This window comes from Plectropomus leopardus, chromosome 11 (assembly GCF_026936395.1).
Source record: "Plectropomus leopardus strain MGB_pleo_1.0 chromosome 11, ASM2693639v1, whole genome shotgun sequence".
Lineage (NCBI taxonomy): Eukaryota > Metazoa > Chordata > Actinopteri > Perciformes > Serranidae > Plectropomus > Plectropomus leopardus.
The window spans coordinates 13,416,071-13,431,740 of record NC_142186.1 but is presented as its reverse complement, the minus strand read 5'-3'; the positions used below and the strand labels follow the sequence as shown (position 1 = coordinate 13,431,740).

The 15,670-nt window shown below is 39.6% G+C and overlaps 1 protein-coding gene across 1 annotated transcript in view; it reads left to right on the top strand.

The window, feature by feature from the left end:
• The window catches only part of adamts16 (ADAM metallopeptidase with thrombospondin type 1 motif, 16), a 65,140-nt gene that overhangs the window by 36,406 nt on the left and 13,064 nt on the right, over positions 1-15,670 (top strand). The window contains exons 12-18 of the mRNA XM_042490638.2: positions 3,161-3,309; positions 5,462-5,634; positions 5,796-5,926; positions 6,295-6,418; positions 6,858-7,102; positions 7,359-7,494; positions 9,437-9,563. Coding sequence (XP_042346572.2) covers positions 3,161-3,309; positions 5,462-5,634; positions 5,796-5,926; positions 6,295-6,418; positions 6,858-7,102; positions 7,359-7,494; positions 9,437-9,563 — 1,085 coding nt within the window. The remainder of the gene's footprint in view (positions 1-3,160; positions 3,310-5,461; positions 5,635-5,795; positions 5,927-6,294; positions 6,419-6,857; positions 7,103-7,358; positions 7,495-9,436; positions 9,564-15,670) is intronic.

The following is a 15,670-nucleotide window of genomic DNA, read 5'->3' as shown; positions in this document are numbered from 1 at the left end:
TTGCCAATAGTGAGGACCAAGACACGTTTTTAACCATCAGAGGACATTTATAGTGAGGACATTTTGGCTGGTCCTCACTTTTTGAGAAGGCTGTTTGAGGGTTAAGACTTAGTTTTAAAGTTAAAGTTAGACTTTGGTTTAGGTTAGAGTTAGGGTAAGGGCTGGGATTGAGCATTTAGTTGTGATGGTTAAGGTTAGGGTAAGGGGCTAGGGGTCTTCACAAGGATAGAAGTACAAGAATGTGTATGTGTGAGTGTGAGGTGGAGTGGAATGGGGAATTTCTCACGAGTTTTGTCACCTCAAGAGCAGCATCACATGACTGGCATGGGAACCCGTTCATTTCTATTGGACTTCTTTATCCATCGCCTTTGAGGCAATCCAAGTGGTCATACCTTTCCTCAGGATGCCATTAATCATGTCTTTGTTGTACCATCCATTCAGGGGATAGAGCTTCCCTTTAATCCTGCCATCACTAAGATAACCTCTGTTCCGTTTTTGCCAAAGGAGCCAAAATGATTATGCAGTTGATATGCTTGTTTTGTCAGATGAGGACAGCATGTTTTTTTTTCTGTTGCTGCTCCATGGTAACATCTTACCAAGTATATCCACAAATAAAAGAAGCCAAACAAGAGCCTCCCAGAACCATTTCTTTGCAGTTTTGGTGAAAAAAATATGCCCCACGACATAATACAAACAAGAACATTGGATGTGACAGTTCTCTGATTCCCTGCACAGTATTAATAGACTTGGCTGCACAAGACTAATGAATAAAGTGAATTTAATTTTGTAGTGGATTTTCCCTTTAAGGCATCTCTTGACCCAGCATTTTTTCATTGTGCTGCCTAGTATTATCAACTGTGTGACATTTAACATAAGAGAAGTAGAGCTTGTATTAAGATGTCTAACACACACATAGATCCCTCGTCCAAGGGATACCACTGACCTCTGAGTGAGTAAATTGCACTAGGCAACGACTGTAAGTATTTTATAAGGTAAAGAGACAAAATTGATGGAGACATTATTGTAAAGTAACATTTATTGAGTGTTTTGGTTTTATTTAGTCCACTCAGTTTGGCCATTTCAAGACAAAAGTCCATGAACTGAGTGACATTGCACCTCTTTTACACACCAATGTCTGTGTACTGGTGCAGCCTAAAATAAATTAACTTGTAAGCAAAGACTTTACATGTACTTTATTGTGTTTTACATTTGGGTTCATTTGAGTGCAGTGTCAACAAAATCTGTCTTTATGATAGAGGTACCACACTCCCTTCATTATTTCACCTCAGGGAGCAGCTGCAATTGGTTTGTTGCTGACGTGGCAAAAATATGCCATTGGGGATTGGGCCAAAAAGCAATCTGTGCTCTTTATTTATTCTTTGTTTCGTTCCTTGCCTCTTTCAAGATGATTCTCCCCCAAGGCTCTCTCTCTCTCTTAACCCTCTCTCCCCTGACAGCCACTCATCCACATTTGCTTTTCGATATATTAAACTTGATGGTTTAATCCCGCCCTTTCCCTCCACGGGACAATTAACTGAACACAAACAATGACAGGCTCACTTAGGAATCCGTGGCACTCAGCCGCAGGGGGAAAACTGAGGGGAAATCAGCTGTTCTAGTTCTTAGTCAAGGACCATGAGATTAGTTTGAGAGGAGAGTGTGCGTGTATGTGCTAGTGTGTGTCTCGTGGCAGGCATAAACACACAGAGAGAACCAGAATAGCTGAATATATGCCCCCCTATCAATCCTAATACATGAGCAGGCTGTGTGTGCAGTGTGTGTGCTTGCAGAGGTTTCTGAGACCACTCCAAAGCGCAAAGTTAAGTAAATTGTGACTGATGTCATGTTGACATGCACAAATCCAGTTCAGCTTTGTGCCAGGGAACAGCCCCTGACATAATGTTGCTTTAAGTGAGTCTAGATTCCACAAAGTGTTCTCAAATTACATTTAGGGATTTTGAGTGAAGTCCTACTTATTTGTTGGATGCTCAATGACTCAGCCTTTTTGAGGCACTTACAGTAAATAACTTGATTCAGGAGTATGAACTTCCTGTAGCACCTCCATCATCTCATACGCTGTATTCACATAACTTGCCATTTAGTTTCATATTCCTCTCCTTGCTTGCCTGTTTGCCTCATGGAACAAATTTGGCAATGTTCACAGATGGAAATCCACTTGGCCAGAGTGGTCCCTGTGCAGAGGGGTGGTGGTATCTGAGGAGGTAACTGGGAACCCCACTGAAGCTCCTCTCTGTAGGGTAAAAAGAAGCAGCTGGTGACATGGTTTCCTGCACAGTCCCCGGGCCAGATTGTGAGGGGAATTTGCATCTTCAAATTGGGAGAAGATGGGTAAAATTTTGGAAAATACACAGTAGAAATCTGCCTGTTCTGGTTCACTACTTTTAAATGTTAGGCAGACTCGAGATATGAATACAAATAAACAAGTCACACAAAGACTGACACTCAACTCTTACAGTTGCGCTGGAGAGAAGTAAAATTTTCTCAGTGGCTTGGAAGATATTTATTATTTTGTTTAAGAGTTAAAAGTGTTTCAAAAAATGTTTTTCAGCAGTAAAAAAAAACATTTCTTTTTTGACTTATGCATTGCTGGCAATAGTATGTGAACCTTTTTTCGTGTTTTTATAGTTACTTGTCTTGCTTTTCTTTCTCTTTCTTGCTTCACAGAGGAAAAAAAGGAGAATTAGGGTGGAAATAAAGCAAACGTTAAATACAGTGTGCGGCAACATGAAATGCAAATATGACAGACTATCACAGTAGGAGAATATCCTTGTCAGGTATGAGACAGTTTTTCCACATTTCAGTTGTGTTTGGCTTAGCTCTGTTAATTCTAGCTGATGACAGCTCAAGGTAGAGGCTGTCCAAAAAGCAGCACAACTGGAGTTTCACTGATAGATTGTGAGTATGTAACCAGGACTGGACCACGACCTTTTTTGACAGCAGTTAAAGCTGAAAGCTATATCTTACAGTGCTCTTCTATGGCTTGACAGGCAGTCAACATAAAGAAGATAAAGGGCAGGGTCCGTTGGAAAGTCTGTGTATTTTTGACATTTTTATGACACTTTTCTCTTCGCTTGTATGTGCCTCCCTTCTTCTGCCTCCCTCCACTCCACTCATAATTTATCTTTCTTGTTTTCTCCAGTGGTGTCGTAGGGGTCAGTGTGTCAAACAAGGTGACGAGGGGCCGAGGCCTCAGCACGGTCAGTGGTCAGAGTGGTCGTCCTGGTCTGCCTGCTCCCGAAGCTGTGAAAGTGGAGTCACCTATCGAGAGAGGCAGTGCAACAACCCCAGGTAGAGATATCTACAATAACAGTCTCGAACAGCAAGGGGGGCATTCCTATGTTCCCTGGGTTCTTTGTTCCCAAGTGCCTGACATAGCCTTGTGTTGAGTTTTGAGCATATGTGGGGTTAAGGGCTATCTTTGCGGTTCAAAATGCAAATAAAGACAAATAGAAATTAACGTTTTAGATGCAATTTACGCTGTAAAAATGCTTTCAGCCACTGTGGAGTTATTCAGGGTCTTACCTGCAAGTTTGGGGGCATTAGTTGTAGGTAACTTTAACATATTAATCCAGGGAAACATAGAATGAACATTTGACTTTGGGCTAAAGAACTGCTGAGAATAAAAAAACCTGTTGAAAGGTCCTCCTGAAGGTGTCATGTTGAGCTGGGGAACATAAAACCCACGGAACATAGCTACACTCCTCAAACAAAAACAGCAGTGCATGTTAGCAAAGACAAGAAAAATGACAACAGAAAAATGCTGAATACCAAACTCATGTTTGTGGGTTAAAAAAGTTGTTATGGAGCTGAATACTGAAGGCGATTAGAATATTTTAGCAAGCACATCTTAAGTTTGGTTTAAGAGTTTTTGTGTGTGTGTGTTGGGGGGGGGTTATTAAAACATGCTAGTGTTGTAAAAATATCTATTGATACCTTTTCCGAATATTTATTTGAATAGTATTTTTTCTCAGCATCAGTACCATGAATACTACTTTCTCGCTCTTTATTCTCTCTTACATACCGCTGCAGTGCCCCTATAGCCCTGCCTTCTCTCACACCCTCGCAGTGCCATCTTCTCATCATTTATCTCATTCACTCCGTTCACATATAGGCTTTTATGACATGGTTTTATTGTTTGTTTGTTTTTTAGCATTTTGAATTATGACGATTTCAAATGGCTTTGAACATGTACACTGCAAGAATAATGTTTTAAGTAATCTAAAAAATGTTTAATTATCAATGTTTACTAACATCCTTCTGCTCTTCTGTGCTACTAACCAAGAAAACTTGTCACCGTCAAAAATTTAAATTGTATGACATCAGTGTCAGTATTTCTCTTTGGAATGGAAAATGTTGACAAATATCAACACTAGTACACACAGAAATACCAAAAAGATCAAGCACCCAAGAGAAGTGACTCCCTGCTGCAGTCTTGCTGCTGTTCAAAATGTGTCATCAAAGAGCCCAAAACCAGAGTAAAATCCATCCCTATATCTGTTTACCGTGTTGAGCAAAACTGCAAAGCTGAATCAGTTTCCTGCTGTAATTTTCAGAACACACAGAAGGTTATCAAGTGTGTTGGTACAGAGATGGACTGTACAGTTTATGATTGCTTGACTCAACGCCAAGAGTATATTAAGACACGTGATTAAAATAGTGAGTATCCCTCACATGGGTCTGTCGCTTCATCACTGATCTGCTCACTTATTCCCCTACTCATCAGTCACTCAGGATTATTTGTTCTGCCAGTCAGTGAGGGAGGCCCTATCCCAGATGCAGGCGCCTCCTTTTTATCATGTCATGCCAAGATCCTGACAAGTGGCGGGCTAAATTAGACAGAGTGACGAGGAGAAAGAGAGAGAAAGGGGGTAGGAAAGATGGTGGTGAAGGGTAAGCGAGAAAGATAGGGGAGAGAGAGAAAGAGGGGTTCGGAGAGATGACAGAGAAGGGATTAAAAAAAGCCAAAGATGAAATGTAGATCTATAAAGAGAGAGAATCTGAGAGCGATAGAGAGATAAGTGACAATGTGATTAGAGGGCTTAAAGAAGGTGTAATTGTCCCATGGAAGGGATTTTAAGGAACACAGCCCGGGGATATACACCTGTGATTGGAGAAGCCCTCACTAAAGGCACCCTCACACATGCCACATATACGGGCAAGCATACTCATATATAGGTCATGCCGGTACATGGTTATTAAATGGTTATTAATGGTTATTAATAAAACAAACTTAAGCTAACCTAGATCAAACGCAACAAATGTGTTTTTCTTTTGCAGAATTTACTGTTAACCCTGTTTAACCTGTAAGCGTTAAATATCCCACACTTATGATGAGAAATCAGGACATTACGAAGAAAATGATTCTAGTGAAAAACTGAATGTCAAATATATAGCAGTATGCAACAAATGGAGACATATTTTCCTCATCCTTTTTTTGCAGACCTGCTTATGGAGGGAAGTTCTGCGAGGGCTCCACCAGGTCCTACAAACTTTGCAACACTGAGGATTGTCCCCTCAACACCACTGACTACAGAGCGCAGCAGTGTGCAGAGTTCAACAGCAAACAGTTCAGAGGATGGTACTACAACTGGAGGCCATACACTCGAGTGGATGGTGGGACAACTGCTACATTAATTTTCAAAATTACTCCGGACATAAAGATTCGAAATGATGAAAGACATTTTAGGAGGGAGTTTTACCAACAAGCCATGTTTAAGTAGTAAACTATTTTCTCTGGTGGCCCTGGCCCCTGTTGTTATTTTCTTTCCTCCCAGATCAAGATGTGTGTAAGCTGTACTGCTTTGCTGAAGGCTATGATTTCTTCTTCGCCCTGGCCAGCAAAGTTAAAGACGGGACACTCTGCTCACAGGACAGCTCCAATGTCTGTATTGACGGACTGTGTGAGGTAATACTTTTAAATGTCAAACAGTAAGGCAGTGGCACTGTTTGACTGAAGATTGATCATTTTAAAGTGTTTGGTGGTAATGCAATTATTTTATAATAATATTTTTTGAATGTTATATCATATATCATGTCTTTGAGGTTGAGCCATAAAGTCTGGGTGGATTTAGTAGCACAGGACCATCAATAGACACCCTAACCGGGGTGTTTCACGACTACTTTAAATGTTGTGAAAAAGAAAACGTTGACCTGTCACCACATAAAGGATAAATGATGGTCGTCTTCGACTGATGTCATCTATATAATAGCATGTTGAATTTTATGTGAAATCTACTTTTTTTGTCTAAAGCAGTGATGTGTTTTCTCCTACAGAGAGTGGGCTGTGACCATGTTTTGGGCTCATCAGCTGTGCCTGATGCTTGTGGGGTGTGTAAAGGAGACAACTCCACCTGCAAGGTCTACAAAGGGCAGTACACAAAGCAGCATTATACCAACCGTGAGTCAGAGTGCTTAAAATGTTCAATTCATTAGTTTTGTGGGGTTTTATTTGAGGTATTTTCAGGCTACAGATTTGTTTCTTTATCCCAAACACTGACTCTGCTTTTTTGCCTTTTTGAATTTCATTATATAGTTCATACACAGCATTGAAATGAATTAATGATCTTTATTGTCATTAAAGTCTGGTACAATTTAATTGCATAAGGCGTCTTCAAGTAAATAAATAAAGATAAAATAAATAAAAGCAGTAAAAAAAAGCAGTAATAGCAGCATAGATGGGTGCATGTACAGCTTAAGAAATAGAATAAAATAAAAGGCATTAGTTAATTTAAATATACATTAAATTCAGACTTACACGTTTAGAAATGTACAGTGGTATTTATTGAATGGTTGTTAAATCTCTGTTATAATGTTTGTTGTTTTGTCCTCTTTCTCAGAGTACTATGGGGTGGTAACCATTCCAGCAGGGGCTCGGAGTATCCGTGTGATGGAACTGAATACGTCCAGCTCGTACCTGTCTGTCAGAGACACCCAGAGACGCTACTACCTGAACGGGCACTGGACGGTGGACTGGCCAGGCAGACATCCCATCGCTGGAGCTATTTTTGAGTACAAGAGACCGTACAACAGACCAGAGAGCCTCATATCAACTGGCCCAACTAATGAGACACTAGTCATAGAGGTAATGAATGCTGGTCACAAAAAGTATTGATTTACTGATGTAATTCCCCTACTGCAGCATTTGTAACACATTTATTATGTCAGTTTATGTAGGTATTTGTGCAGCCATGCTGTTTTTTAATATCTACGACCTCCCTTTTGCGCCTTTTATCCCTCAGTGACTTTCTTTACTTCCCATGATAACTTGCATCTTTATATTTGGACTACTTTTTGTCGGCCTTCATCTCATCGCTCATACCACGCTCTCTCTCCTGTAGATATTGTTGCAGGGCTGGAACCCAGGTGTACGCTGGGAATACACTCTAAAGAAAGCTGATGAGAAAAGGAATCACATCAAACATAACTATACATGGGCCATCATACGCTCCCAGTGCTCAGCTACATGTGCCGGAGGTAAGTAAACAAACATGACTTGGCAAAAAAAAAATGTTGCGTTTCATTATCATATTACACTGAAAATTACAGATGCAAATCAGGATTTTCATGTGATCTCATGATTTTGTGAATTCAGCTGTCTCTTAATGTCATTTGATGTAGGCAGACTATGAGGAGGAGTCTGAAGTTGTCTACAGAAGCCTGTAACACTTAAAATGATTGTTCCCAGGAACCGTATTACTTCCATTCTGAAAAAAAAAGTTTTACTGTTTTGGGTCTTTGTTTTTAACGAAAGTGTGTTTTTTGTGTGCAAGTTCAAAAAATAAATAAAAAGAAAAAAAATAATCATCATAGTCAGCATCAAGCATCTGTTTGATGATATATATTCCATTACCTTGAAATTGGATTTTGGCCAAATCACTCACTTCCACTGACAAAAAAAAAGTCAAAATTTATTTTTTTAGCTGCACTGATCAAGGTGTAAAGCCTGTGCAATACTGTTTTTGTGTATTTTTATGTTCATACAATAGTAAAAGTCTATGGGTCTATTGCATTGAAGGAAAATGAGAGATCGTCTTCAGATCTTCAATGTGAACCAGCTTCCAAAGCTGAGTCTGACCTCTCTGATCCATAATAAGGCTTTTGGCTGCAGGTTAAATGGAGAGGGGAGCGTTCCCATCATTACTGAGTGGACATTACTACCTCTTGTTTTGGACTGGTGTGACTTCTTTTTTTCTTCTGGAGACCTGCTATTACATGCACACTAACACACTAGTGCACATGTGCATGACTTTGTCCAGTGGCCGTCGTACCACCTGAGGCCTAGTACTAAACACACACACACACACGTAAAGACTTTCAATGACCCAGAAAGAACCTGGCATGGTGCTTTGAGGCTGGAGGTCAGTTGACCCCAATGTGTAGGTGTGTGTGTGTGTGTGTGTGTGTGTGTGTGTGTGTGGGGGGGGGTTGTGTGTGTGTAAGAGTGCTCATGTGTGTTTACTCTTTCTCATTTCTCTTTGTGACTGCTTGTACATGCCTGGGTGTATGATGTGTGTGTGTGTGTGTGTGTGTGTGTGTGTGTGTGTGTACTTGCTTTCATGAGTGTGAACAAAGCCCCCAGTGTAGAGTTCCTATTGATTGACACTGCAGGTTAAAGTTCCCCACCCTGGTCTGTTGCTTTCCACCCTAACCACCTCCGCCTCTTTGTGCCCTGATTGTAGGCCATGATGGGTTGGGGGTCGTTTGCTTTATTAAAGAGTGTGACTGACTAACTGGCCTGAATGAGTTAGGATGTGCAGATTGACCATGCCTGAGGCCAAATACCAACCAGGGGATCTGTGAAGCTGGGATTCAAGTTTCTCATAAATCAAGCAACACTGTCAGATCTGCATTGTGCCAAAACTCCACCAATATAAAAGTCAGAGCACTATAAGATGTACAGTATATTTAGTTGTGAATACATTTTTAAAATCTGTTCAAATGTTGTTTTTGTGTGTTGCAGACATAGTATTTTTTTGCACATCAACACATGCTACCTAGAAAGTATACCGAGTGTCAGTGTGAAACCAGTAAAACGTTTCCATATTACTAAACAGGTATCACATATTGCCAGTATATTATGTGCAAACATTTGATAGTATCCGGATAAGTAGCTTGACACACTCTGACTTACACAACAATGCTGTTTTGTTCTAAATACCTTTTATGTCAAGCTTCTGTTTCCAAAGTCAAGAATTAGCCTTCCAGCTCAATAACACTAGTGTTTTTATACATCTGTGCCAATAATCTCTCCATAATTATTTAATCCATCACTGTAAATATGAGCCTGCAGTTTTGTTTTACTGTTATTTTATAGTAGTCAGGCCGCAGACAGAGTAGAGTGGAAGTCAAAATGAAAAGGATATTCTCCTTTCAGCATGATGATGTGCCTGAACTGATGGACATTTCACCCATACAGGCCAGATGAACACCAAGTCAGCGTGCTACAAAGACTTGAGAGTGCAGGTGAATACATCTTACTGCAATCCCAGGTCAAGACCAGCTACTGGATTGATGCCCTGCAACACCCAACCATGTCCTGCCAGGTCAGACACTGTGCTATTTCGTATATCAATATTATGTATCCTGGTTTTAGTAAATGCATTTACTCAGTAACTTTAGTTTTAATATCAAAGTAAAGGGTTCTCCATTACAAGTTCTGTTTTAAGACACGCTAGAGGCATGGCTCCAGGAATGGCTATGCTGTTCCATCTTATTCCAACACCACCACTGCTCTAGCTCATTTCCCTGATTTTCCCCAACCAGTCACTAGAGATCAACATATCTGCCTGAATATAATGTCATTTTAGAAAGACAGATAAATAGATAGATAGATAGATCTTTTTTTCGAACATGGCAAATAAAATCAAACAACAAATAAAAATAAAAAATATGGGCAAAAACAACAACGTCAGATGCTCACCATACCTATTCAGTAAACAAACAAGTATTTCATGTCATTTTAAGTCCACACTGACACCATACCCATACCCTTACCCTAGAGTGAAGTGAATTGAAGTAAGCAATTTAAATAAAGAAAAGCCTCGATAGCAGTTTCCATTTTGTATATAGCGCGCCATTGTTATTACTCAGCTTGACAATAGCGTTGGTCGGCCCACAGCACTGATCGGCTAATTGTGTCATCCTGCAGCACTCCTTGGTTGTTTTTTCATTTTAATTGTGAAAATTTTGTACTGGCATTCATGGTCCCAAGTGGATGAATTCTAGTAACTTAAGAGATATCCCGACGTTTCCTTTAACACCACCACGAGGTTGATCATTTCAGTTTGTAGTGAAATTTCTCTGTTAGATGTTAGATGGATTGCCATGAAATTTGGTACATACATTCATATGCCCTTCAAAATGAATTTTAATCATTATGATATGATTGCAAAATTGAATATGTGCAGTGCTTTGGTTTTTAACTAAATACTTGCAAAACAATTGACAGTCCTGTCTTCCTCAACTGAGCTTTGTGTATAGTGGTAATTAGCAAATGTTAGAATGCTAACATGCTTAACATTGTTATTGCTTAAAATCAGTATGTTAGCATTGTTAGTGTGAGCATGTTAACATGCCGACATTCATTTAGGACCGCTATGCCAAAGTACAGCCTCACAGAGCAGTTAGCATGGCTGTAGACTCATGCTGTTAAGATCAAAGTTTATGTGATTTAAATATCACAACTCATTTAATTCAAACTCAAAACGTCAATGATAATTTGTGGCCTCATACATTTATGAATGACTTCATCAATGTACCTACACTCTGGCTCTTAATCTGGACATCATTAGAAAATGGCATTTCAGTGGTGCAGACGTTTCCTCATATTTTCCTGATACAAATTTTTGGACGGAAAAACACAGAATAGTTGGCCCATCTAGACCTCTAGGTTTCAGGCTATGCCAATTATTCAATTGTTCAATTGGCGTACCCTGGAAGGGCTGTTTGGTGTGCTGTAGTCTATGTGACAGCCAAAAACACTGTTGGCTGCAACAGCTCAACATTCTGTGCGTGCATGTTCATGTTTGGAACTTGAGGAGGCAGCTTTGGGGCCACCAGCCAAATAGGTTGATACAGTTATTCCCCATGCTCGTTAAGATATTATCTTGTAGACAGCATTTGAAGTATTCTCTCTACTTTGTCCTAATACCCTTTTCTTTGTCTTTTCTTTCTGCACGTCTCATTTTACTTCACCATTCTTTTGTCTTCCTACCTTCTGTCCTTTTCACCTTCCTCCCTTTCTCCTCCTGACCGCCATGTGTTATTGGTCTACAACACCTACACATCTGCTCTGTAATTTCTTGACATGCAGTGTCAAAAGGAGCTGTTTATTGGTTGAGTCAACTCTTCCCAACTTCCCACACTATCTCCTTATAATAAAGCGAATGAAGGGTGTCAGGCAGCGCTGACTGTATTCTCCACCCTTTCCCAGCCCAGTAAAGCACCTGTTCTGTGATGATGACATTTTCCTCTCGTGTAATGAAAAATTATTTTGGCCAAAACATGCTTGTGAGACACAGGGAAGAATGGGAAGTTCCACTGGATATTCTTTTCGTGTCTTTGTCCAGTTCAACATGATACCTCACCAACTGTCAGAAATAGTTAGCTTCTGTGTTTGTATAATACAGCAGGTCAGGGACTTGTAAACCTTTTCACATGGAGCATCACTGTGGGACCCAAACTCATAACAAAGCACCAGTTCTCTGGCCCTATCAGGCCCACTACACTGTAAAATCTAACAAGTTGATCTTACTTAAAATAATCTCAAAAAGCGATTGCTTTGTAAAACTCAAGTAAATGAAACTTTAAATCTTAATTTATGTTTAGCCATATTTACTTAATTTTGTGAAATTTTAGCAACATAAAAATGAGGCGTGAAATTACCTTGCTCTTACCTTGTGTTAGCAACTTCAGTAAACAAAGTTAGTCTGGTTTAACTTGATCACGACAAAGATGAAGTTAGGAGATCTGCGAGTTCTTTGTTCTGAACATGGTTAGGAATATACAAATATGACCGACTAGTTTTCAGCCACAAAAAGTCAGATATAAAGCACAGTACACTTGGTTTGCTATAAGTTGCTAAAACTTAGAAAGATTGATTTAATTCAAGCTGACATTTTTAATTTGCCACAATTTCACAAAAATTAAGCAGATATCGCTACATTTTAAGTAAACTTAACTATTAGACATAAAGTAAACATAAATTAGTTAATAGTTATTTTTTTCTAACATTTTTCAAGGCAGTCAGTTTTCTAGATGTTTTTAAGTAAAATCAACTTGTCGGATTTTACAGTACAGAGACTTCACATTTGAATGTGTAGTTTGAGAAACACTTCTGTATGCAAACTGCACATGCCAGCTGAATTGATGGGGGATGTTGATTCATCCAAACACTGCTGATCCCAAGGATTTTCTTCCCACAAGAGTGCACCAGAAACAAGCTCATGATTGATTTGCAGTTGGGCACCAAAGTAGGAAATGTTATCACATGTTGAGATTCACTTCCAGGATGCTGTGGCCAAGAGGGCTTTTCTCGGTGTTGTAAAATGTCACTGCTGTCACAAAGAGTGGCACGAACAAATTTTCTATGATGTATGACGATACAAGACAGAGAGAGAGTGGGAACGAGACCAGCTAATAGTTCTGTGGTTTCAGGGTGTGGTTCTGTGGGATCTTGGCTCAGCTCAGTTGGTTTGGTCACTGTCTATACCCCTGATACGTAGAGCCAAAGGCAGAGGATCAAAGATCAGTCAGCGTGGTGCGATGCTGCGGACATCATAGGGAGTGGTGCGCCCGATGACAGGCAGGACATGTATGAACACACACACACACATAAAGACACACACAGGGGAAATATCCCTCCCTTGTCTATGCTGCTCTGGACAGTGTCATGAAGGGTAAAAGCCTGGCCAGAAAACAATTTCGTGAAAGGCGCTCTTGGGATAACACTGTTTTTTCTACAGCCAAGTAACGCTGTGTAAGATTATTACTTTAGGTAGTATGTGAGTTAACCACACATGCTGATGTTTGCAGCTGAAGTTTTGCCTTGTTCATAACAGTTAACATTGTGAATCCTTTCATCTCATTCTGTAGTCCTTGCTGCTTTTTGAAGCTATATTGCCAAGAAACGATTCAATTAACACTGCAGCACCGAGCAAAACCAAACCAGCATTTCCATGTCTCTTTTTGTCAAGCTTGTTCCACTTAATTAAGCAAAACTTAAGAGCAGTCAACTATTCTACACACATTTAAATATATTACCTCTGGTCATGGCCTATAACTTCATATTTAGGCTACTTGTGTAATTCAGTGTCTGCAATTATTAGCCAAGGTACAAAACGTAGTTCAACATAAACAGATGATGCGTAGAACTGAGCCCATATGAAGACGACCTCTGCACAGATAAAGCAGGAGAGTTAAAGAGTACAGTAGATGCCTGTCTCCCAAGGAATAACAAGAGCATTTATCTCGTGGCTTTTGACAGCTGCTGTTGAGGCGTCAATTCCTCTGTGTCTCTATTCTGAGTATTCCCACGTACGCTCTTAGCAGTGGTCTGAAATATCAGCCAGATTCTTGCAAATGAAGTGGACACTGATGACAAGTTGCGCTTTGATTTACGAGCAGAGAATGGTTTAGCTGAGACACTGACCTCATCTTGGTCAGTGTTGCATGTGGATGTCCAGAAAAATTCAGTTGTTGTGTGTCCAAATGCGGATTTGTCCCCTGCATGTAAAACTGTTTTATTACTCTGTGGCCAAATCAGACCTCTTAAAATATTTTAGGAAGTCTCATTATTTATTTAATATTTTTTCTCAATATTAGAAGGCCAAGAGACAGACACAATGAGGCCTTATTGCATCTTTGCTCCTTGACATCAATGCCTCTAAGGCTCTGAGTCAGTTTCAAGTAGTGTTTGCTAAATGCCTGTAAAATATAACATGACCATATAGGAGTTATTTCCAAGGTTTTAGAAGCAATGAAATACACAATTAGTGATGGGTGGACAGATTTCGTCACAGTATTGATTCCTTCGAATTCATATATATATAAATGTTTACAACTTTTTTAGTTTTATACTTGCCAAATATGATGTCATTCTCCACCACACTTCATTTTAGTACATCTAAGTTTTGCACCAATAAACTTCTCAATTAATTACCAGCGATCATCTCTAAGTTTACATAAACCCTTTGTTCTTTCAGAACATTCTTAGCAACAAAAGCAGAAATTACCCAATGATTTTCAAGAAAGTTAAAAGAACAAGGAAATTGCTTGAAAATGAGTGGTGGAAAATGAAAAAGAAAGTTTAAAAAAAAACCCAAGGAATTGACCTAGGAAAGTGCTAAAAAATGTTAGATATTTTTTAACACCATTTTTAATACGTTTATGTAATTATGATATTTATAAATATAGTTTAACCCTAGCTTTTACTCTTTTTACTCTCTCTTTCTCTTGCAATTTGTGAAAAATTTCTTATCAAGTTGCTCATTGCCTTTTTCACATTTTTGAAAGAAATCGAACCAACTTGCTCAGAGTTCAAAGGGTTAACAAAGACCAAATATTTATTTTAATGCACTGACTCAGAATCCCACTTGTATGTAGGTAGGCTGTGGAAGCTCAAAATGAAGTTAGTGTTACAAAAATGTCACTGACTGACTGTCATTCTTCGAAAGGCGAGTAGGAGACGTCATAGTTTCCTCAGGCTTATGCTGCATTCTAATTGTAAATGTTATTGGTACATTTTCAATTTGTCTGATACCTTGACCTGGTATATACAGGACACTAAAGAGCCATTCAGACAGCTTAGTTCATTCTGTTTTGCCCATCACCATACAATACAAAAGTACAAGGTGCAAAATCAGACTTTTGAGTGTTAGACATTCTTTGCTTTGGGTTTTGCCTGTTGGCTTTTTGCAAAACAGTTTTGTCGTGTGCATAAAATAACATCTAGAGGATAAATGCAGTCATTGTGTATGATGCTGTTGTTGCTGACATCATGTTGCCAAGAGCAGAATGACTGGCCATCAGCTGCTGTCTGGCACACATCACACACACACTCATGCAGGAAGAAGACAGGGCAGGGCAGGAGAGGAACAGTGGTGGTGTTTGGTTACGATGACACTCACTCCCACCCAGACTCTCTCACCCTTTCATCAAGACTCCCAAGGAACAATTTTCTCTACGACACCCCACCCAATGAACACTGCCGTTCCAAAATCTAAAACCACAACAAAATCTATTACAGTAACACTGATGCACACATTTCCAGAAGTATATTCAACTTCAGTCTCCCTCCTTTGGTCTGGAGGCTTTTCTTTGAAATCTCCCCTCTTACTCATGAAATCATCCTGTCCTTAATTTGCATGCTATTGGTGGTGTCCCAACACCTGCAGAAAAAAAGTCAGAAAGATTTTCTCCGGGATATAGACAGCTTTATACAGGGCACCAACATTATGTAATCAGCACTGAAATCATGGAATCCCAGTTACGTTACCATTTATCTCATGTTTTATAGTAACCAACAGCTGTTCTAAAGGGGATTTTTCTACTGCATAGCAGTGTCAGTGCCTTCTTTTTTCCATTCTTGCTCATTTTGTGTCTGTCTCCGTTTTGGAACAGGTATCCTCGGAAAATCCTGCATGATGACCAC